The 25,440-nt window shown below is 41.5% G+C and overlaps 1 protein-coding gene across 8 annotated transcripts in view; it reads right to left on the bottom strand.

Moving 5' to 3' along the window:
• caln2 (calneuron 2) overlaps window positions 1–25,440 on the bottom strand; it is an 84,968-nt gene that overhangs the window by 24,401 nt on the left and 35,127 nt on the right. For 3 of the 8 annotated variants that reach the window (XM_087301386.1, XM_087301385.1, XM_087301384.1), the window contains exon 4: window positions 21,771–21,883. In XM_087301386.1, the coding sequence (XP_087157512.1) occupies window positions 21,771–21,883 (113 nt within the window). Of the gene's footprint in view, window positions 1–20,787; window positions 21,135–21,194; window positions 21,607–21,770; window positions 21,884–25,440 lie in introns of those variants that run through there. The other 5 variants (XR_015520372.1, XM_087301389.1, XM_087301390.1 and 2 more) reach the window with 5 other exon arrangements.

The raw sequence follows: 25,440 nt of genomic DNA, 5'->3' as shown, positions 1-25,440 counted from the left end.
CCTGCTGGGTGGTAGACTCTTAATCTAAAAAAAAAGACAATTGTTTTAATCTTATTGAAATCGAAGTATTGGTGTCCATGTAAATGCATTTGTTAGTTGTATTTCCTGTACACCTCCCTCCTCAACTGCTCTTTTACTGACTCCTTCTCAGTACTCAGATCGACCTTGGGCTTCCAGGAAAGGCTCTCCAGAGTCCAGCTCCATCGCTTCAGGACTAAACTTCACCTCAGCACTACAATTATTTCTCTCTATTTTGCCTCTGCTACACCACTACCCATAATAGTAATGTGCAAGTGATAGTAAAAGAACCAGAAGACCCAACTCTGGATCCTAAACGAGGACTATGTTGCGTCCGATATTACTACTTTAGCTCCTGTGTTTAACTTCAATCATAAATATGTAACTGTGATCACACAGCATCAATGACAATGCCATTCATGAGGTGATGACAACACAGGCTCATTCTAAAAACATAGTCCCATGGATGTTTCTGGAGACTGCGAATTATGTCGCCGGAGGTAATTATGACTGCATTTAATTTTTTAAATAAACGCTACGGGTGTGGAGGGCTTTCCCACTGCAACCAGTTTGTTCAGTTAGCTCGTCGTGTATGTCGGTGGATTTCACAAGCAGAGAGGAGCTGACTACGATGGTGACCGGGTTCGGGGAAAGGCGGTTTCAGAAATCAGGTATAACAAAAACAGAATCCAAAAAAATAAAGTTCATAACAGGGTGAGAATATGGTAAAATCTGAAAATGTGGTAAAAATCAAATGAGTGCTTTTTTTTTTTTGGATGGCTTTAGTAAGTTGTCGGTTGGGTTTAGGGAAGTAAGCAGGTGGGTGGGTCAATTGGTAAAACTGGTTGGGTTTAGGAAAGGAGGAGGGTGGGTCAGTAGATTGGCCGGTCGCATAGTAAACCATTCAGTGAGTCAGACAGATGGTCATTCGACAGCGGCCTCTGGTGGGTTTACGTGAGAACAGCCTGGGTGCGAACGGCACTTGTGATAGACATTTGAGATACGAAAAAGTGCACACAGCGACCTCTTGTGGATTCGCGAAAACAAAAACTGCAAAAATATGTACCTCCTGTGGTCTCCAGAAATGTCCATGGGACTACGTTTTCAGAATGAGCCTAGGTTGCAACGACCATGATGATGATGATGAGGTGTCATTTGAAAATGCTGGGAAATTCTACTAATAAAACTTTATCCTAGTTTTGAGCTCTTTTACAAACTGAACCAGCTCTCTGTTCCTAGCTCTGTCTGTCAATGGATCACCAGCTTTCTGACAGATAGACGACAGCTACTCAGAATGGGCAAAATCATATCCGACAGCCACACCATCAGCACTGGTGCCCCCCAGGGATGTGTTCTCTCCCACTGCTCTTCTCCCTGTACACCAACGACTGCACTGCAAAAGACCCCTCCATCAAACTCATTAAATTTGCAGACGACACTACTGTTATTGGCCTCATCTAGAACGGTGTCGAGTCTGTATACAGACAGGAGGTGGAGCAGCTGGCTTCATGGTGCAGACACAACAACCTGGAGCTGAACGATCTTAAAACAGTGGAGATGATAGTGGACTTTAGGAGAAACCTTCCTGCATACCCCCCACTCACCATCATGAACAGCACTGTAGCCGCAGTAGAGTCATTCAGGTTCCTGGCACCACCATCTCTCAGGATCTGGAGTGGGATATTCACATAGACTCTATTGTAAAGAAAGCCCAGCAGAGACTGTACTTCCTCCGTCAGCTTAGGAAGTTTAACCTGCCACAGGAGCTACTCGTACAGTTCTACTCAGCTGTCATCCAATCCATCCGCTGCACTTCAACCACCGTTTGGTTTGGCTCAGCTGCCAAAACCGACCTCCGTAGACTACAGCGAATAGTCTGGACTGCTGAACGAATCACTGGCACTACCCTTCCTACACTTCAAGAACTGTACTCTTCCAGAGTGAGTAAAAGGGATCGCAAAATCACTCTGGACGCCTTGCACTTAGTACAATACCTGTTCGAACTGTTACCGTCAATACTTTCTACATTCACATTTGTACACAGCACCTTATAATCTGTATATTTATAACAAATCTGTACATACAATTCAACATCCAGATTTCTTGACTAACTGCATCTGTTTAATGTTTAGCGTCTTTTTTGTCATATTTATTTTGTGTTGTCACTTGTCACTTTATGTACACTGGAAGCTTCTGTAGCCAAAACAAATTCCTTGTGTGTGTGAAGCACACTTTGTAATAAACCTGATTCAGATTCTGATTCTGATCTCAAATAATAAATGTGTCTGTTTTCAGAAGAACATTAATGGCACTTCTCAGTCTTCCATGGGTCCAGGTCAAAGTTCCAAATGATAGACAGATTTCTTTTAGGTGCAGGCAAATACTTTTGGACCAGTGAGGGCCTCTAATTAGCAATTATTTTATCAAGCAAAAATGCATTTAACTGATCAAAAGTGACATAACACAGACAAAAAAAAAAAAACTTCAAATAAATGCTGCTCTTTTGATCATTCTGTTCATCAAAGGATGAATTCTTAAGCACCAAATCAACAAATTAGAGCAATTTCAAAAAAGAGAATGAGACGCTGAAGACTGAAGTAATGATGCTGAAATTTCAGCTTTGTCATCACAGAAATAGGTTTTGTCTCTTGAATATAGTGAATTGAAATGGTTGCTTAAGCTAATGTGTAGGTATTTGTGTGGCATTAACGACATGCAGTATTTTAAATTCACTGCCTATAGTGATAATCTCTCTTTTAGCCTCGTCAGCCCAAACTGCTCTGAAATGTGAACATTTGTGCATTCAGTCCTGCTGAGTTTGTTTGTCATGCTGCTGTAAATGCCTCCACAGAGGCTTTTACTTCACTATTAGACAGAGATGGCTTTAGTGCAGCGTTGATGCCACTGGCTATACAAGCAGACAACAGAGGAGAGATGCTGGTGTCATTCATCAGCTGGACATGAGGAGGACAGGGCTTAATTGAGTTGTCAGCTGTGGTCAAACACACTCCCTAATGCTGTAGTGACTGTTGGGGATACTCCCTTACACTGCTTTAATTTTAGCTCACTGCATTTTTCATATTTTTCTTAGTTTTTCTATCATTTCATCATTTTTTGTCTAAAATATATATTTTTTGGTCTAAATTATTTTTATTACAAAACCAAGAAAGAATTTTGGTTGCCGTTTTTTAAATAAACAAACTAATAAATCTGCATATTTTTAGGGCATTTTTGTCTAAATGTGTACTAAAAGATCATTGACATTTGTTTTTGACATTCATTTATTGTTTTACTCAAAGTCTACAACAAAATAATGGCCTGAGATGTCGCTTTTTTGGAGAAAAGACCATGATCATGAATATTAATTAGCCTGTTCTGACATTACATTGCCTGATTAAGATTCATGATCCACAGAAGTTCAGTGTTTTGGGCACTGACAACATCAAAGCAGTTTTACTCATTTGCTCAGATATTTTTGTTCCTACATATTAATTAACTGTGATAATTAATTGAATGATAATGAATTGAGTCAAAAAAAAGAAGATATTATCACCTTAAGATACAATTGGAAAACATTCATTCATTAATATTCCTTTTCATGTATCAGGGGTCCTCACAGTGAAATGAACCACCAAGTATTCCAGCATATGTTTAACATGGCGGATGCCCTTCTAGCTGCAGCCCAGTACTGGGAAACACCCATACACACTCATTCACACACACTTATACACTATGGCCAACTTAGTTCATCCAATTCACCTGTAGTGCATGTTCTTTGGACTGTAGAGGAAACCCAAGCAAACACAGGGAGAACATGCAAAGTTTACACAAAAATGCTAACTGGCCCAGCCAGGACTCAAACCAGCTACCATCTTGCTGTGAGGTGTGAAAACATATCAATAAACCCACATATTAAACTGAAATTAAAACATTTTAATATTAATAATAATAGTTCCCTACATTTATATAGCACTTTTTGAGACACTCAAAGCGCTTTACACATATCTCCTCTTCCACCACCAGTGTGCAACATCCACCTGGAGGACGCGACAGCAGCTATTTTGCACCAGACCGCACAACACACACAAGCTAATTGGTGGAGAGAAGGCAGAGTGATGAAGCCAATGATGGCATGGGGATGGTTAGGAGGCTATTATGGACAGAGGCCAGTGGGCAAATTTGGACAGGATGCCGAGGTTAAACCCCTACTCTTTTTTGAAGGACATCCTCAGATTTTTAACGACCACAGAGAGTCAGGATCTCGTTTAACGTCACATCCAAAAGGCGGCGCTCACTTAACAGTATACACTGTAAAAAATTGCTGTTAAAAAACAGTCAGATTCTACGGTAAAATAATGTTTTTTCACTAAAACAGTAATATTCTGTTAAAAACAGTGCTTTCTGGGTAACATTTTTGTTTTCGAGAAAGTAACCAACTGCAGAAAACGTTCGAGGTTACTAAAGTAACCCTTCGTTCCCCGAGGAGGGGAACGGAAGCACTATAAGTGGATTTGATTGTAAAATCCACGCATTGGGAGGTTCGGTTCAGAAGCTACTCGTCTGAAAGAGTATTGAACGGGCCAATTAAGAATGAATTGGCAGCGCAAGCCTGCGCAGGTGAGCGGCATAAGCAATCAACTGAGTATATAAGCTCACCTGGCGCAGCAGACGCTATCCTTTTTAAGCTGAAGAGACTTTCAACAGCTAAGGGACAGTCATTATGGCGACGGAGTATAGTGCTTCCGTTCCCCTCCTCGGGGAACGAAGGGTTACTTTAGTAACCTCGAACGTTCCCCTTCGGGGGGAACTTCAGCACTATAAGTGGATTTGATTGTAAAATCCACGCATTGGGAGCCCATTGAAAGCGCCATAATGACTGCACCTTACCAACACCCCCGATGAGGAGATAGTCAAGCAAGCGTGACGCACCCACATCATGGGGGGCGCGGTCCTCCAACGTGTCCCTGGCCCTAATTTATCCTACTTCAACAGAAGTTTTACGGATTTATATATATTTTTTGGGAAGTCGTGAGCATCTAGATAATTCTAGGAAAATACGACAGTACGTTGGGAAGCGTGCAATCCCGATAGGGAGGACGCTGCGGAGGCCATCCGTTACCCAAGGGGGGATAGATGGCAGAATTTACATATGGACTAGCCCTAAAAAGGGGGAGTACGCATAGCAAAAGAGTGGTTAGCGGGGAGGGAAGACACGGGTCCGCCCAGGGGGGGGGGACTTAACCGTGGCTGAATAAGCATATGGGATCGCCTAGTGGGGACCACGCATAGCAGGCACCTTTACCCAAAACGCGGGCTGACCAGCGGGCAGACCTACAACGTAGTGGGCCAGCAAGTGACTCCTCCGCTGAGTCAGTGCTGGGGGCCACGGAGGAATCTGCAGGGCTCACCTGACGGGGAACTTTACTGACAGATAAAAAGGCGCACGTATCTCCGTGTTAGGGAAAATGGCGCAGCGAGCGTGTTTCAACACCCTACCGAATTGTTTCCTCAATCACCAAGGGTTACCTAATACCCTTGAGGAAACCGGCTCCACTCGCAGATTGTAAAACCTTGCAAATGTGTTGGGTGTCACCCAGCCCGCAGCTCTACAGATGTCTGTTAGAGGGGCGCCGCGTGCGCGCGCTCGAGAGGATGCGAAGCTCCGAGTGGAGTGCGCACGCGCTCTCGGGGGACGCGGCTCATCTCGGCTCTGATAGTGAAAGAAAGGCATCCACAATCTAGTGGGAACTTATTTCGGTACGGCACTTCCCTGCTGCCGACCGCTATAACAGACGAAGAGCTGCTCAGATGATCTAAACTCTGAGTGCGGTCCGGATAATACGCAAAACGCGAACTGGACAATAAATAAGGGCTGGGTCTGCCTCCTCCGAGGGCAGCGCTTGCAGGCTCACTACCTCGTATTAAAACGGAGTGGTAGGAACCTTGGGCACATATCGCGGGCGGGGTCTCATACGTGAGAGAAGCCAGCCCAATTACAGGCACGAGTCACTGACCGAAAAATGCCTCCGGGTCCCCGACCCTCTAATCGATATCAACGCGACCAGCAGAGCTGTCTTCAGGGACAGAAAATACTGAGTCGAGGATCGAAGGGATCTGACGCGGCTTGTGTAGCGAGGGCGAGATCCTAAGAGGGCATGAGAGGGGGCGGGGTGGATTAATTCGCTTAACGCCCCTGAGGAACCGGATGATGAGGTTATGCGTTCCCACGGTGCTGCCAGCCACCGCGTTATGAGAGCGGAGATGGCAGCCACGTAACCTTGAGTGTGGAGGGCGACAGCCTGCTCTCCAACTTCTCTCGGCGTAAAGAAAGCACAACGCTGATCTGGCAAATTACGGGGGTCTTCTCAGCGAGAGACACACCATTCAGTGAATAGACTTCACGTCAGGGCATAGGCGCGCTCGGGAGGGGGCTCTAGCCCGAGTGACGGTATTAGCCACCGCAATCGGAGGTTACCTAAGTCTTCCTCGCGTCTAAAAATCTCTTCAAAGATCGGCGAGGGTGCCAGGTGGTGCCCTGTCCCTGAGAGAGTAGGTGCTCTCTCGAAGGGACTGCCAGGGGAGGGCTATCGCGAGGGAGAGCTCTGACATCCAGGTCCGGTTGAGCCAGAGGGGCGCAACCAGCAACCTGTTCCTCGTCCTCCCTGACCATGCACAGTAACTGCGCGAGCAGGCTCACTGGGGGAAACGCGTATTGCGCGTGCCCCGAGGCCAGCTGTAAGCCAGTGCATCCGTGCCGAGAGCACTCGGTCAGGGAAAGAACAACTGGCAATGAGCGATCTCGGGGGAAGCAACAGATCGATCTGGGCTTCCCCGAATCGCGCCCATATCAGCTGAACAGACTCGGGGTGGAGTCTCCATTCTCCAGGACGCAAGGCTGCCGTGAGAGCGCATCGGCTGCACGGTTGAGCTTGCCTGAATATGAATGGCGTGCAGCGATTTCAGCCGCGGATGACTCCAGAGGAGCAGACGGCGGGCGAGCTGAGACATGCGGCGAGAGCGCATACCCCCTATACGGCTGATATACGCCACCGCCGCCGTACTGTCCGTCCTGACCAGCACGTGTTGCCGCTCCAACACCGGAAAAAAACGGTGGAGAGCGGGGAACACTGCCAACAGCTCCAGGCGATATGCCAATGCAACTGGGTACCTTTCCACAGGTCCGCAGCCGCATGCCCGCAACGCACAGCCCCCCAGCCCGTGTTGGAAGCGTCTGCTGAAACGACAACAAGACTGGACGCCTGTTCTAGAGACACCCAGGCCTGTAGGAACGAGGGGTCGCTCCAAGGGCTGAGGGCGCGGCGACACAGCGCAGTAACAGAGACTCGGTGTGCGCGCGCGTGCCATGCGCGTCTGGGGACTCGATCGTGAAGCCAGTGCTGAAGTGGTCTCATATAGAATAATCCGAGCGGCATGAAGCGGCTGCGGATGCCATATGCCCCAGGAGCCTCTGAAATTGTTTCAGTGGGACCACTATTTTACTGTCGAGCTCTCTCAGACAGTACAGCATCAGCTGAGCGCGCTCTCCGGAGAGGCGCGCTGCCATGGTGACCGAGTCCAGCTCCAGCCCGAGAGAAGAGATCCTCTGCACGGGGGCGAGTTTGCTCTTTTCTCGGTTGACCTGAAACCCCCACAGGTGGAAGTGCCAGAGCACTTTGTCTCTGTGCATAATCAACTCTGTGCATAATCAAAAGAGAGGGCAATTCAGCCAGTCGTAAAGAAATTGAGTATGCAGATGCCCGCGAGCCGAAGGGGCGCTGAGGCACCCTCCGCGGGCTTGGTGAGGACCCGCGGAGACAGAGAGAGCCCGAAGGGGAGGGCTTTGTATTGCCAAGCTCGACCTTCAAACGCAAACCGCAGAAACTGTCGGTGGCGAGGAAGAGTGGAGACATGGAAATACGCGTCCATCAGGTCTAATGCTGCAGACCAACCCAGAGGACGAACGCACCGGAGGATGCGCTTCTGCGTGAGCATTCTGAACGGCAGCTTGTGCAGGCAGCGGTTCAAAACGCGCAGATCTAGGATTGGCCGTGACCCACCGCTCTTTTTGGGCACGATGAAGCGTGGGCTGTAAAACCCGCTCTCCATCTCGGCTGGAGGGAGCGGCTCGATTGCATCCTTCGCCAGGAGGACAGCAATCTCCTCTCGCAAGACAGGGGCGGACAGGGGGCTGACCCTGGTGAATACACACCCGTGACTTGGGGGGCCGTTTCGCGAACTGAATCGCATAGCCGAGTCTGATTGTGCGTATGAGCCACCGCGAAGAGCTGGCCCGCGCTAACCAGGCAGGCAGAGCTCTCGCTAATGGACTCATCGCTACAATCGCTGACGTACCAGCAGTGGGGCAGCGCGGAGTGGGTGTGCTGATCCGGGAAGCTTGCGGGTCCCACGGAAAAGCTGGAGGTGAGATATTTGCTCTCACTCCAAACCCGAGCTCCGGAGGGGAGGCTCGAGGGGTGGGAGAAAGGAGACCGTCCTCCCAGCGCTCGTGAGCCACTGGCGAAACGCACCGAATCTGCAAGCTAGAAAGCATAGCGTCCCAGACTGGCAGATTTCGGGCTGTCACATCTGGGGAAGTGAAAAGTGCCCTCTCATAATGTTTTCATGGCAGTAAAAAGTGCCGTTGGAAATGGGGCCCCGCCCTCCAGCGGGGAAAGAGCAAGTTCCCTCTTCTCCAGATGGCCTGTCCCAGGGGCGCTTCGCGGTCCGTTGCCGGACTTAGCGGCGTTCTGGGCAGGGGGGCTGCCTGCTTCCGAGGTGCCCGACGCGCTCGCTTCGCCTTAGGCGTGTGCGGGGGCGGAGCAGCTCTCGTAGGCGGGCGCCTTCGGCGAGGAGCAGGTATGAATGGCACGGCGGGCGGAGCGGGCTACGGACCGCCGATAAGACATCACCCACCAACTGCTCTCTCACCGCCTTGAATTCCTGGGTGAATTCACAGACAGTGTCGCCGAACCTGGCTGGGGATATGGGGAAGTCAAGAAAGCGGACTTTGTCGACTTTGCGCATATCAGCCAGGGGTGGCGCTCCTGGACCACTAATGTGGACATCGTCCTCCCCAACGCACACGCAGCGGACTCAGTAGTCCGAAGAGCTAAGTCGGCGGCGGTGCGAAGCTCGTAAGCCTGGGTTGGACCCACCCTCGTGCAGCTCGGCCAGCGCCTGCGCTTGGTAGCGCTGGTAGGTGGCTATCGCATGCAAGGCGGAAGCAGCCTGGCCCGCAGCTATGTAAGCTCTAGCTCCGAGGGAGGTAGATAACTTACAGGCTTTGGATGGGAGACGAGGCGGACCCCGCCAAGAAGAGGCGCCGCGCGGATTTACCGCCATCGCGCACTCAACCTGAGGAATCGCCACATACCCCCTGGCTGTTTCACCGTCAAGAGTGGTTAGGGTGGAGGAACACGCAGCACGAGCAGAAAAAAGTGCTTTACAAGACCGCGTGAGCCTACTGTGCACCTCCGGGAAGAAGGGAACGCCCCTCTAGTCGGTCCGGCCGCGGAGCTGGGGGATAAACCATCTCCAACCCACGGCCGAAGCAGCCCGGGAAAGCACGGCTAACATGTCCGTTTCAGGATCCGTAGTGACAGCGCTCACCAGCCCGAAGGGGGCGAGCGGGTCTGGATCATCATCGGACAATGAAAGCCCACCCTCCGATGCCGCGGTGGACATCTGGTCTCCGGTGTCATCGGGCGTAAGGGCTACCATCTGTTAGACGGATCGCTTCCTCCGCCCGAAGCTTGGATGGAGCGCTTAGAGGAGCGGGAGGTCCGCGGGCCCGTGGGCGACGGATTATCTCTCGCTGAAACCCTCAGATCTGCCCGAGTGCCCGCTGCAGAGCAGGGGACAACTGGGGTGGTTCGCCTTTTTGCAAAGGCTAACCGCGATCTTGCGCAACAGTCATGGCATCGCGATGACGACATGAACTGCCCGCGAGCAGCGCATTAACATGCTGGACCCCCAGACATGTAACACAGTGCCCGCGCCCATCATCCGAGGACAGGAAACCACCGCATCCAGAAACGCACAGTCGGAGCGCCGTCCTGATAAGGACGTGCTGCACGACTGTGTTGCTCTTTCTGTGAAGTTTGCAACTTTATACGCACCGCTCTGGAGGACCGGACCCAAAGAACGCCAGGCAAGGGAGAAACCCAGCTCGACCGTCTGCCACTGCGTGTACACACTCTGGACCGGGAGAATGCTCTCGTTCGCTCAGAATCGCTGGTCACAGCAGGAGGAACCCTCATCGACTCGATCAGAAAGTCTCTGAAGCGAAAAGGATAGCGTCTGCTGCGCCAGGTGAGCTTATATACTCAGTTGATTGCTTATGCCGCTCACCTGCGCAGGCTTGCGCTGCCAATTCATTCTTAATTGGCCCGTTCAATACTCTTTCAGACGAGTAGCTTCTGAACCGAACCTCCCAATGCGTGGATTTTACAATCAAATCCACTTATAGTGCTGAAGTTCCCCCCGAAGGGGAACTGTGAGCTAACAGAGTTCAGATTCGATGTTTTGAAGTCTGTGTTTGAAATCACACTTTGTGTCCTTGTTCACTATTTCATACACTAGTTAACTAATATAGTTCACCTGACAGAGTTAATGAACACTATTGAGTGAATTCAGACACTGATGAACACCTGCTGTTAATAATCACAATTACTGAAGAAATTAACAAGAAACACAAACAGTGACTTGAGTTACAGCATTAAATAAAATAAAACAGCTTCAGTCTCAGCAGAGGATCATTAAACAACTCCACAAACAACAGCAGACACACACTTATTACTGACTGATTTGACTTCCATACTATTCTCATTGAGATCCAACAAAAATTAAGGTGTTTTTTGTGTCACCGTAATGGAGTGAGGGGCTGATTTAGTTGGGCTCTTCACCCTTGAACTCATTTAATAAAACTTTCCAACTGCTGTAATACAGAGTTTACAAAACGTTTGTACCGTAGCAATAAAGTTGGGAAGTCAATAAATAGAGAAATCTATTTGTCTGAAATTAGTTCTGATAAATGTTTTGTTATAAATCTGGAAGAAGGGCCTCATGCAATAGATTTTATGCTTAGTTGCAGGTATTAATTTAAATAATGAGAAGTGGAAACAGAAAAGATTCCTCCGTAATTACTTAACAGTTAAGAAATAACATACAAAAACAGTTCAGTTATGACAAATACACACTCAGACCTCATGAATCTGACCTTGTATCTCAACAATGGTAACATCTCAAATGTTTCATGCTGCAATGCATGCTGGGAGTGGCACGGTACAAATATCCCAGCATGCATTGCGGTATAAATAAATGTTGTATAATGGTCTAACAGTTTTCTTTATTTGTGTTTGATTCTGCTGTTGTTTATGTTTAGACTTTCAGTTGCCTGTTTGTGAGTTAAACTGTTAATTTTGTTAAATTTGTTTTCACTATTATTGAGGTTCATATGCTGATTATTGATGTCTCTTTGAGTGCGATTTACACCATAGAGCAGTGTTATTGTCCAAGATATTCTTAAAAGCTTCCAGAAATCATTGCCATATATAGACATATAATGTAAAACAATAGATTTAACATTGAATAGGAGCAGTAAGTTTTATTATACTAAATTAGAACAGACTCTGCCATTTAATAGCAACATGAACATCACCAAATCTTATTTAGGTTTTTGGCTGGCTTGCCACAACAAAGGAGCTTTTCAAACAAAGTTCTTAACAATTGCAGCAGCCACGATATATAAATGTTGAAAATGACAGGGCTAAGAGCCCAACTAAAGCAAACTCTGTTCTCCATGATGGTGACGTAAAACTTTCACTTTTTCTCAAGAAGAACTTTAGTAAATGTTATACAAAAATACATGTATTAAGTAATAAGTGTAGCTGGTGATGATGTTTGTAGAGTTGTTTAATCATCCGCTGATCATTTAAATGATTTAATCATTTGTTGTTCTTCAGGTTATTTCATTATAAAGCTGTGACTAAAGTTTTGTATGTTCTGTTCTTGTTTTTTCCCTTCAGTATTTCTTCATTTGTTCATTGTTAATCCTCAATTATCATTTAATTAGTCAGTTAATTAATGAATTTACTTCAGCTTTGCTCCATGTTTCTTGAACACTCAGTAGTGTGGACACTTCAATTAAAACTGAAGTATATGCTCTGGGGTTTAAAGGGTTAAAGGTGTGAGAGGTAAAAACACAGTGTAAAAATGTATTTTAACAGTAATATACTGTTAATTTACACTACGGAAGTAGACTGTAAAAAAACAGTAGATTGCTGGCAACCACAGCTGCCAGTAGATTACTGTTAAATCAAGGAAAAAACAGCATTTTACTGTAAAACCTGAAGCTAATTTCTTCTGTCTGTCACCGTTGTGGAGGAGAGTAGAGCCAGTGTATGAGTTAAAGATGAACAATGAACTGCTGATGTTATTCTGCATGTTTCTCTATTTAAAGATAGCGGCTGTTTAGTTGCTGATGCAGTCAGAATCTCTCTGGTGATTCCAGATTTACATGTATGTGTGCTGTTGTGAAAAATAAGACATTAGAGTTAAACCAAACTTTTCTAATTAACTAAAATAAGTTATCATTATACGTATGCTTCTAAGCATATATAGCACAATACTTCATAAACTCATTCAGCAGTTGACCAAGTTGAGGCAGTTGCTTTCAGTGAGCAAAATGAGTTCACTTGAGTATTGTGTAAATCAATGTAGTCCATGTATTTTTACAGCAACATACTGTAAAATAACAGTACATTGCTGGCAACTGCAGCTGCCAGTATTTTACTGTGTTTTAACGGGACAATTTTTAACAGTGTAGAGTCCCTGTCACTATATTGGGACATTGGGACCCACACAGACCGTAGGTTGGGTGCCCTCTGATGGCCTCACTAACACCAGTTTTGGCAGTAACATTGCTTTCCCATGTGGTCTCCCATCCAGGTACTGACTGGGCGCAGCCCTGTTTAGCTTCAGTGGGCAACCATGTGAGAGTTTCAGAGAGCTAGCTGCCGGCATAGAAATAAGTAACATGACATCTTATTTATCATATTAGGAAGCCTACTAGGTTAGGTGTGCAATCTGACAAAATGGCAATGACACAAATCATAAAATAAAGCTTCTTTTTTTTGGTCTCTTGTGAATAGAAGATATAAAACAGTTCTAAAACTGTAGGGATTAAGGCAAAGAAAGGTTGTATAACTCTTACTTTTATGCACAATCTTACTTTCTCTTTGTCAAATTTCACTCTCTGGAGCATCTGACATCACATCATTTTCTATTGTTAACAGCATGGAAAGAGTAAAGCGAAATCATGGTCATGTCCAGCGGCTGTTAACCTTGAACCAATCTCCATCAATGTAAGCTGCTCGCTTTTCTGTCTGTTCCATTGCTCTGTTTGTTAGATGTTTGTACCCACTTTCTTTTGCAGCGTCAAACCCACAAAACGCCCAATTCGCGCTGTGGTATTCAGTCGATTTGCACCACAGGATGTCTAATCATATCTTTGCATTGACGTCACATGTAAATTACTCATGCTTTGTCTGCGTCTGCTTACTGCACAGGCTGCAAAACAATTCCCCTCACTTCCATGTAATGTTATGATTGTGAGGGCGCAGGTGAGATATTGCAAAAATCTGATTAAAATTACTTTTAATATAAATTTGCATATTAATAGTATATATATATATATATATATATATATATATATATATATATATATATATATATATATATATATATATATATATATATATATATATATAGAATGGTATTATATTAACAGTATATATCATATTTTCAAAAACAAGAAGCAGCACTATTAACAATAGCATTAGTCAAATTAGGACATGTTCTTGACATTAATGATTTCTGAAGGATCACGTGACACTGAACACGTCCCCTCTAATCACTTCATATCTCTTAAAAAAATATGCTTTTTTGAAGTTTGCTTCACACAGGTGAGTGGGCTTGACAAACCACTTGTAGTAACACCCTTTAATCTATATAAAACACTTCCTCTTCCTAAATCTAGCAGTTAATTCTCTGAGCACAAACATTTTCTTTATATAATTAGTACTTATTGTGTGTATTGCCTCTTCTAGTTGAATCGCTGAATGCCTCCTCAATTGAAAGTCGCTGTAGACAAAATCGTCTGCTGAATGACTAAATGTATTATAACATTTGAATAATGATGCTTTGCATCACACACATTTAAATATCACATCCCAAAAAATAAGATTATAACGATATATCAAAACAAATATGATATATCAGAAATATACATATATATACACATATACATATATATAAACAGACTACATAATTAAATTTCGTCTGATGTTTATATGTGTGCAGAAGTTTCAAAACAACCGTTAAACAATGGACATACGTGAATAATACATCACAGAGGTCTAGAAGGTGCTGTTGGTAATGCTGGTTATTGCTGACTGTGTTTGCCGCTGTCAGAAGTGGGATGTTGGCAGCAGGTTTGTGCTCCTCAGGGTGGAGAAAACACGCTTGTTTATGCCTCCTTGCTGCTAATAATCCATGACTGCCTGTAGCTCTTGGCTTCACTCCAGCGTCCCCATTGACAATCTAGTTAAGAACATTTTTTAAACACCCCTCACTAATAAGCGCTCCGTCTTTCATGTTACACAAAGGCCTCCAGCATCTCCAGATGAAAAATGTCCTCGTCAGCATCCAAAATCTAAACTGAGATGACACTATGATAAACACACACACGTTTCTCTGTACTTCTAAATACAAGCTAACTTTCTTTTGACTGTCTATTGCAGATTTGCAAACAAATAAATAAATAAATAAATCTATAGTTTTAGGCTGGGTCTGGCTTCGTTGTACTGTGTGTAAAACCTTTACTACTATACCTTAATGTCAAAGATGCTGTGTGTAAATATTTATTAGAGTTTTATTATGCAAGCGGACTGTAATGCATTTGACAGGAAGCTTAGAGAAGATGCGTGATGTTTGACCGTAGGGAAAAATAACCTTGAAAATAACCCTTAAGATAAGAATAGAATTAGTTTGCTGCATTGAAAATTTATACAAATCTAATAAGAAATTACATTTAAATCATTTATCAATTCTGTTCTGTTTTAAGGATTTATTATTATATTAATAATACATTCACACATTGTTAATATTTGTTTATAATGCATGACCCAGAGTACTGTATTAAAAAAGCTATGTTTAAGCCATATTTTGAATTATGCATTGCATTTTAATGGTTTAAAGTTGAAGAAAATCTCAGTAAATTAAACGGAAAATGTACTGGCATTTTTCTTCCAGAAAATTATGCTTTTCAATTTTTGAATAGTTAATTTATTTACATATTTATGGTGTGGTTCATATTTATTATTTCCAGAAGTTAAATTAATAAATAATAATGAAATGTTTTAATGTACACTATAGCCAGGTTTTCATTCATTTTCCTTCTGCTTAGTCCTTGATTGGGGTCGCCACAGTGGAATGAACTGCCAACTATTCCAGCATATGGAACCAAGTACTGGGAAACACCCATACACTTTCAAATTCACACACGCATTCATATTCTACGGTCAATTTAGCTTACCCAATTAACCTATAGCTCATGTCTTTGGACTATGGGAGAAACCAGAGCACCCAGAGGAAACCCACACAAACAAGAGGAGAACATACAAACTCCACACAGAAATGCCAACTGACCCAGCCAGGACTTGAATCAGTGATCTTCTTGCTGTGAAGCAACAGTGCTAACCATTGAGGCATTGTGCCGCCTGCAGCAGGGTTTATTTAATTAATTAAAGCTATAAAATAAACATAAAATGAATAACATATAAAAGTGTAAGCTTATTTTATTTTAACTGGAACATTTAGAACATCACGTTATTTAATTTAACTTTAAGATTAGCTCTCCTTTTTCTTTTTGACCTGCTTAGCCCTGAACTCTGGGTGTTTTTGTTTGATTTAAATAAATGTTTTACTGCACTTGGTCTTTCCTTCAGCCTTTCCCTGCACCACTGTTGCACATGTTTACAAAAGAATGACTGAGACAAAACAAAAAAGACAACTAAAAAAGAAAATATTTTTGAAAAACTGATTTCAACTATAAGTAAAAAGTAAAAAGTTCAAATGCTTGGATTCAGTAAGACTAAAAAGTAATTTAATATGAATTCAAGAGTTCACACTTAGCTGATTTATAAAAGCTTGTTTGGCATGCTGTCCCGGGAGAGAGCCCCGAGCTCAAGGGCTCCTCGAGCCCGGGGCTTCCTCCCGTTGGCAGAACAAGAGGGGAGCCTGAGCTCGGTGGATCTCAGAACTCCCCTGCTGCGGTAGCTAAGGGAACACAAGGGATTAGACAAAGCTTGATTGTTATATATGTTATATGTCTTTGGATGGTGGGAGGAAACCGGAGAACCCGGGGAAAACCCACGCGGACACGGGGAGGACATACAAACTCCTCACAGAAACACCCACCAGTCCTGTGGAACCAGGGCTGGCAGTGTTTTTGCTGTGGGGCTCACAGTGCTAACCACTGGGCCGCCGTGCCGCCCAATCAGAGGTAAAGGAGGAGAATAGGGGAGGAGGGGGGTTTCTTCCAAACGAAGATAAAGTGAACTGAAAACTGTGGCTATTTATAGTAGCTTAGGGCTCATATGATTGGAAGATAGTGATTAGCAAATGCGAGACCGGCCGTGATAAATCATAAGCACGTGATCCTCTCGAAATTAGTTTATGAATAAAGTTCACTTATTTGTGATGCAAATTTTTCACCAGTCAGTACTCATAATACAGCACATAATATTTCAGAAATCATTCTAATATGCTGATTTGATATTAAATAAATCATTTAGTTAAAATGTATTACTGCTGGGCAATTATTAGTTTTGGGTACTGAAACCCGGTGCCACACCGGTACCTACACTCTCAGAAATAAGCTGTCACTGGGGTGGTACCTTTTCAATAGGGTACTCATTTGTACTCAAAAGGTCTATATTAGTACCTCAAATGTATGTGTTAGTACCTAAAAATTTTAAGAGAAACACTTTTGTACTTTTTAGGTACTAACATGTACCCTTATGGTATTATTATTGACCTTTTAGGTACAAATTTGTACCTTTTGTAAAAAAGGTACCACCCCAGTGACAGCTCACATACCTTTATTTCTGAGAGTGTATGTAACTGGTATACACTGGACCAAATCAGCATATGCCACACATGTACCTACAGTATGTATCCAGTATGCATCAGACAGATTCATCATATGAATTCCGATGCCTAATTTTGGTGCCACTGGTGCAGCAACAATGACATAAGAAGTATTAAAGGGTGCATCAAACAAACAATCAAAAAAATAATACATTAATGCAAATCAAATTTATAAAATATGAATTGATGTACACTTTAAATTTTAATTATATTGTTCAATTGAGATTATTTAAAAAAAATGGTCAAATAAAAAGTTTTTCCACCATAACTTTGTTGCTCAAAAGTATTGTTTTGGCAATGGTATTGTTTTAAAAGTATTGATTTAGAACTGTTATCGAAATAACCCCCAAATGATACCCAACCCTAGCAATAATAAATAACAATTAATCACACCCAAAATAAAAATTTGTTTTAATCTATAGCTCCTTTCCTCATACATACATCCTTTCCACATACATACAAAATTGCCGGCAATTTTCCGGAAAGGTTGTATGTGTGAACAGGTCCTTTTTGAAAATACCGGTAAATTCGTTCTGGCTATTTTCCGGAAAGAGAAGTTGTAACATTACCGGCAATTTGCCGGAATGCTGCGCTGTGTGAATGCAGAAGAAAGATTACCGTAATAAGCGCGTGCACGTCTAGAACGTGCTGACGTGAGACGTCTGCTTTAGCCAATCACAACAGTCAGACGCATTTACGTCCGCGCGGTTTGTAAGAATAAAAACCTTTGAATATTTTTCCAGACACATTTAGCTGCTAGAAGTTAGTCAGATCACGTTTATATGTTCTTCTTTATGCCAACTGTGTAAATAATCATCGATGAGATGCTTATGATAAGCCGTTGTTTGTTTACCTTCAAGCTTTGCGTGTTCCTGTGAAACAGCCTGTGAGTGCCTGCACAGTGATCCTGCGAAAGTGGTTCACAATATTGATCATCCACAGAGTTTGTAATTTAGTCAAATGTTTACAAATACAAGCGCAGCCGTATAAAAGCTCATTTGTGGTTAATGATGTCAGAATTTACCGGTATTTTGGAATGGATGTGTGAATGCTCTTTTTCTGAAAATTTCCGTAACGTCTTCGCCTGTGTGAACAGCGCTTTTTTTGAATATACCGGTAAAGTCGTTCCGGAAATTTTCCGGATATTTACCGGTATCACTGTGTGAAAGGGGCTTATGATAAGTGTGTGTATTTTATATATTCATTCTGTATATGTACTTGTCACGATAACCAGCGATCATTCTCCAGAGATCGCTGGTTTTCTCACAATATTCATGGACTACATATTCATACATGTTCTCCATTCACACTCACACATGCTCACTCATCAAGACTGATTACATTTTCACCACCTGAGCCTTGTCAGAAACTGATTGCACTCACTACTTAAGCCACTCATTCGAGTCTTGTTTGCTATCAGTGACATTACAACGCGTTTCTCCTTTTCTTGTTTCTCTGTGTTTAGACCCTAGCCTAGTTTATCCTTGTTATCCTGTTTAGCCGCCTGCCTTACGACCTATAGTCTGTTTACTGACTACGATTCTGGACTGCCTGTATATACCCGTTTGCCCCTGTTTGGACCATTGCTTGCCTGACACGAATAAACCTGCATTGTGGATCTTACCTCCAGTTGTCTCTGTCACTCCCCCATCATTACAGTACTACACATACATACATAAAAACAAATATATATAATTATATAAAAGGTTTTTGCATAAATATTTTAATTTGTATCATACACTCTCAGAAATAGGTTTCAAAAGGTACAAATTTGTATCTAAAAGGTCCATAATAATACCTTAAGGGTACAAATCAATACCTAAAAAGTACAAACGTGTTCCTCTTAAATTTTTTAGGAACTAATGTATACTTTTGAGGTACCAATATGGACCCTTTAAGTACAAATGTGTACCTTTTGAAAAGGTACCACCCAGTGACAACTTGCGTACCTTTATTTCTGAGAGTGTATGCATATATATTTTATATCTAAATATAAATAAACATTTCTCAAGAGCATGCATGCATGTGTGTATTTGAGTTTACACACATATATTAGTTTAAAACTAATTTTTATTTTTGGATTAATCACAATCAGGATTATCTTTGCCCAGCACAAAAAAAAATATCTTTGTTGTATAATATAAGTTGTGACAGCATTTTTTTAAATGTAAGAGTCTGTCACGGTTATTGCTGAATAAAAATATTCATTTCTAAAAAAAAAAAAAAAAAAAAAAAACTTTCGACAGAGGTTGTGTAGGATTTCTAGAAGACATATGAGAAATCTCAATAAGTCGCGCTGTCAAAACAATATTTCCCCGGAGGTTTTGTCATTGTGCCATGATTAGACTTGTATTGGGCTGTAATATGATCAGAGAGGCAGAGGGTGTTTGGTATGCGGCGGTGATGCTCTTACATGGATTACTGTTGCAGTTATGAGTCACTGTGTCCCACTAAAGGTGTGTTGAGATGAGCATTTAAATCACCTTTGAGACACCGGTGTCTGTGACCTTGCTGTTTTACACTCCTACACAAACCGTTCAGAGAGAAATACACTACACACAAACATGCAAATATAAAGCCAGATGCTACTCCTTCGGTCAAAAATCTTATGGACATAACTTTGCACACAGCAATTAGGAGGGTTCAAGTGTTTAAGGCCTTTGTGTACACACATATAAACTGATAATATCATTTTAATACTACTTAAATTAGTGATGGGAAAGACAGACATTTTAGTTAATTTGCCATAGAAATACAGCAATGTTCTAAATTTGTAATGGCTAAAGCACCATATAGGCAAATAATAATGAATGCTTTTGTTTGAATACAATCATGCACGTACTCACCTGAACTTATAATGACTGAAGTTTTAATTTAAGAATTATACCTATTTGCGTTTATACATTTTTAAAATTAACATTACAGCTGTCCAGATGCAAAAGTCCTATTTATAACTTAAGGGATAGTTCACCCATGAAATTAAAAATTCAGTTTCTTTCTTCTGCTGAACACAAAAAAAAAGATATTTTGAAAAATGCTGGTAATTGACACCCGTTGACTTCCATAGTAGATTTTTCCCTATCCTATGGAACTCGACTGGTCCCAGCATTCAACATTCTTTAAATTATCTTCTTATTTAGAAGAAAGAAACTCATAAAGGTTTAAAATGACACAAGGGAGAGTAAACTATTTCAGAGTAAAATGTTCATTTTGGGGCGAACTATCCCTCTATTTTGACGATTATTTATCTTGCATGCAATAGATTTGTAAAGTACTGCTTTTGTTAAGGTTGATTTATATTAGATGCAGTCAAAAGTTCACTTGGGAGCATGTAGTGAATGTGAGATCATTGTGTTATTGGCAAAAGTTTGCTTTTGGTGTGATGGTTCACTTTTGGCTGTTTATGTGCAATTTATTTTTTATAACTTTGCGCATGGCTCCACATCCAAAATGCATCACTTGGAGTCCGGTCGAGCTGGATGAACATCCAAATGAAAATCCAAAACAACAACCTAATGTGAAGTCTTTTAGGCTTCTTTTGAAGTTTCACAAAATAATAATGCATATTTTTCCGTTTATTTTTCTGTTTTGCATTAAGCACACAGTTATTTTGGATATATAAAATATAGCCTAAATACCAGGCTGCACAAGAAATAATAAATATTTAAATTTTATTTATCATCTGAATCTGAACAATGTTTTATTTTGAAAAATCTTTCATTAAAAAAAAAAAGACTCTATTCTCTCTCGGGTCACTTGAGCGACACAATTTAACCCAAAATCAAGCAAAATGAGTAAGAAAAAGACGTATTCAAAAGCATCTTTGGGAAAACGCCCAGTGAAGGAACCACAAACTGCCAAGGAATGGATCCGATTTGTCAGCAAATCAGGTGAATCCAGCATGTCTGTGTGAGAAAAATATCAACTGCTAGAGATTTCAAATGACGGCAGCCAGAGTCACTTAAATCACTTAATTTTACAATTTATTACACTGTTCTGCTTTGACAGTTATACAAAGTTGCCACTGTTATTGTCAATAATAGTAAAATAGTGATTGTGTTGAGTATGAAAGCTTTTACAACTAGAATAATAGTAATCATAATTACAGTTCATCAAAGTTTCAGAGCTTCAATCTTGACCCATTAATAAAAGTTGAAACGAAGGCCTAAAAAATCAGAGAGAGAGAGAGAAACCACTGTCCATATGCCTCTGATGACTAATTCAGATCTATACTTGCCTTTTCAAGTGGCAAATCTTTCAATTAATATGCCTCGCTTGACTCTCACGGAAATCTCTTGGAATTGAATCTAGAGTTTCCTGTCCTTATGAAGGAATGTTGACTTTGAAATGGGCAGATGTGTCTGTTCACTTTGAAGCCTGTGGTGTGGGAAGAATCATATTGAGCAGTTGTCACGGGACGGAGTAAGCAGGTGGAGAGGGCAGTGCGTGACCCGTATTCTTACCCGCGTGCTCAGAATACAAATGCGTGCCCAAACAATGAAGAAGAGAAGGTATATAAAATAGATGAATGTTCCTCATACCTGCCAGAATATGCTGTCTATAGTGCTGCCTAAGAAGCCCTCTCTAGTTTCAGAGGAAACCAGTTTAGGTCCCAATATCGTCATAAATTCATCAAAGTCCACCTGTCCATCACCTGCAGAAAGAACAGAACATTTCTGAGTTAGAATTTAAAAGTGTTTAAAAAGTGGCAGAAATCTTGACTCATCATTCATGATGTCAGATCTTACTAGAACAAAAAACAGCAAACAATAAACCAAAATTAATCCAAATATCATATAATACCAAAATATAAATACCCAATTCTAATTACATACTGAACTTGACTAATTTATGAGCCAAACAGGAACAACAAGCCCAAACACGGATATAATAAGTAGACATGCAAGGGCAGGAATCTAATCACAGCATTTATTATTCAAAAACAATTGAAAGAAAAGAAAAAGGAGGGCCTATGAACATTGCTGTTGAAAATGGAAGGCCTTGGAGTGAAAACGGTTTAGAGCCACTGATATACAGCAGTTGGACAAAGAAACTGAAATGCCTGGTTTTAGACCACAATGATTGATTAGTATGGTGTACGGCCTCCATTTGCAGCCAATCATTTCATCTTGGGAATGACAGATACAAGACTACACAGTGGCCAGAAGGATTTTGAGCCATTCTTATTGCAGAATAGTGGCCAAGTCACTATGTAAGGCTGGTGGAGGAAAACATTTTCTGACTTGTTCCTCCAAAACACTCCAAAGTGGCTGAAAAATATGTAGATTTGGTGACTGTGTAGGCCATGAAAGATGTTCAACTTCACTTTCATGTTCATCATACCACTCTGTCACCAGTCTTGCTGTTTGTATTGATGCATTATCATCCTGATACACAGCACCGCCAATGTTTGAATCATTGGGTGCATATGGTCCTCCTGAATGGTTTGGTAGTCCTTGGCAGTGACTCATCTAGCAAGTATTGAGTCTAGGGAATGTTATGATATTGCAGCCCAAACTATAAACTGTACCACTCCCATTATTCACTTTGAGCATGCAGCATTCTGGATGGTACACTTCCTCTCCACTCTGTAACTCCCCAGAATGTGGGAAAGACAGTAAAGGTGGACTCATCAGAGAACAAAACATGTTTCTGTTGGATGTGATTCATTTTTCTTGGTGGTTTGCTTAAATTACGCTGAATACTGTGGCTCTTGATACATCACAAAGACTTGCTGTCTTGGTCAGCGAGATGCGCACCAACAATTTGTCCTCTTTTGAACAAGGATATGCCACCCATAATTCTGTTTGCATTGCAATTGATATTACTCTGTTAATTAATCCTTCACACTCTACCTTACTGGTGGAATGTTCAATCAATAAAGAATGGCATCCAGGATAGTGAAATTTAGAAACGAAACCCCCAACAATAATTGGCCAATGTTTTAGTTTCATTATCCCACCCCTGTAGATCAACTTAATAGATTAATGAAACAATGTTCAGTCTAATTCTAATACAATTTCTAATACAACACAAGTTTGCACCACTAACTTTGTGATCAGTGGATGGATGGAGATCGATTCCCAGCTGGTGTACCTTTTTTATTTAAATTATTTTAAATCTTTAAAAAATAAATACAGCACAAATAGAAACTGTAAGTTGTTCAGTTGGTCTCTACTATTTTCATAAGCATAATGAGCATCCATAATGGCCATTGTTAGTCTAAGTAGCTAGCTTTTAGCATATAAATCTACACAAAACGCTGTCTCATATGCTAAACCCCATCAGATCACATTGTGTGTTGTTTCAGACACCCGCTGCTGTCTGAAAGTCATTTCTGAGCTAGATATTGTCTGATGTTAGCTTGATTAATCTGATCATAAAAACTACTTAATGTGTACTTAGATATAACATTATAAAGCTACAATTATTAAAATATATTATACATTACATGTAGCAAGAGTTTTTTTTTTTTTTTTTTTTTTGCCCTAGCAGCAAAATCAGAAAGTCAAAAATGTTCTGACTGATCAAAATTGATTTGATTTACCATATTGTGCCTTGTGGGGGGAAAGTTCTTTATATCAGCTAAAGAACAGAAGAGAGCTGAATATAATTAATTGAGGAAACCACCATTGCCATTCAGGGATCAATAAGTTACATCTACCTAAGTCACAGGAACTTTGTTTAATTTAATAAGATCTGCACTGCTTTGCTGACTGCTTTATTATGCAGGTTTTTTTTTACAACTTCAGCTCAGCTAATAGGCTAAGTAATAGGCTACAGATCTGATTCAAATTCACTCGATCTAACCATTACATATGAAACTGACAATTATATTTCCACTCACATTTCAGCTGCCAGGGGTTTCTTGCGCAGATCAATTCAATAAATCAATTATCATGAGGAAGGCCAATTAAAATTCAGATCAACTTGTGGCTGCTTAATGAATACCTTTTCATTAATAATTAAAATGTAATTTAATTGTCTCCTAAGGTGATTGCACTTGACCTTACATTGACCGTATGAAATCTATGAAATCTTATAAAAACTATTTACAGCATATAAACGGTGAGCATATAAAATCAATTTTCGTCATTCAATCCTTTAAGCAGGGCATGCAAAATTTCTCACTCTTTTGGTAGCCCAAATATAAATCTAAGCAGCCCAAATAGAAAATACATTATTATTAAATAAAAACAAAAACATATATTAACTAAATAAAAAGATATAATGGCATTTAATGTAGGCTATATATTAATTTTTAAATAACCAAATTGTATTATTTAACTTTTTAAAGTTTACATTATTACATTTAATGAAATGGAAAAACAAATGGAATAACCAAAACATTATTGTTAAGTGGGGCATCACGGTGGAGCAGTGAGTAGCACGATCGGCTTACAGAAAGAAGGTCACTGGTTCGAGCTTCGGCTAGGTCAGTTGGCATTTCTATGTGGAGTTTACATGTTCTTCCCATGTTCGTGTGGGTTTCCTCCGGGTGATCCGATTTCCCCCACAGTCCAAAGACATGCGGTATTGGTGAATTGGGTAAGATAAATTGTCCGTAGTATATGTCTGTGAATGAGTGTGAATGGATTTTTCCCAGTGATGGGTTGCGGCTGGAAGGGCATCCGCTGCGTAAAACATATACTGGATAAGTTGGCAGTTCATTCCGCTGTGGCGACCCCAGATTAATAAAGGGACTAAGCTGAAAAGAAAATGAATGAATGAATGAATAATATTAATTCAGGTTATTTTTTGCAGCTTTAAAGACATTCCAATATGTTACAGAGTATATAGAATGTTCCCTTGTGGTTATTTTGTATTATTTCTTATTTAACTAACTTGCTGCTAGCCTTTAAATCTGAAAAAACCAACATGGAAAATTGTACATGCTTTTTACGGAGACGCATGCACTCCGTGAGTGAAATTTTTTTTCTTTACAGTCTGAATGGCTAACTAACGCATCGAAATCTTAATGTTGAATAATTGCATAGAGATATATATTTTTTTAATTGCAAAGCTTACACAGGCCTAAGGCTTGTTTACAAACCCAAAGAAAGATATGTCCTATTAAACTACAGTTTTGTACAAACAGGTAATAAATGCATTCTAAAACAATTATTTTCATTTTACGTTTATTAATTTATTAATACATTTTTATAGTCCCTGAATAAATGTAATATTGTAGAAGTCATTATTTGGAGCTGG

This window comes from Danio rerio, chromosome 21 (genome assembly GCF_052040795.2).
Source record: "Danio rerio strain M-AB ecotype USA chromosome 21, GRCz13ab, whole genome shotgun sequence".
Classification (NCBI taxonomy): Eukaryota; Metazoa; Chordata; class Actinopteri; order Cypriniformes; family Danionidae; genus Danio; species Danio rerio.
The sequence above is the reverse complement of the archived record's forward strand: the minus strand, read 5'-3'. Positions and strand labels throughout refer to the sequence as shown.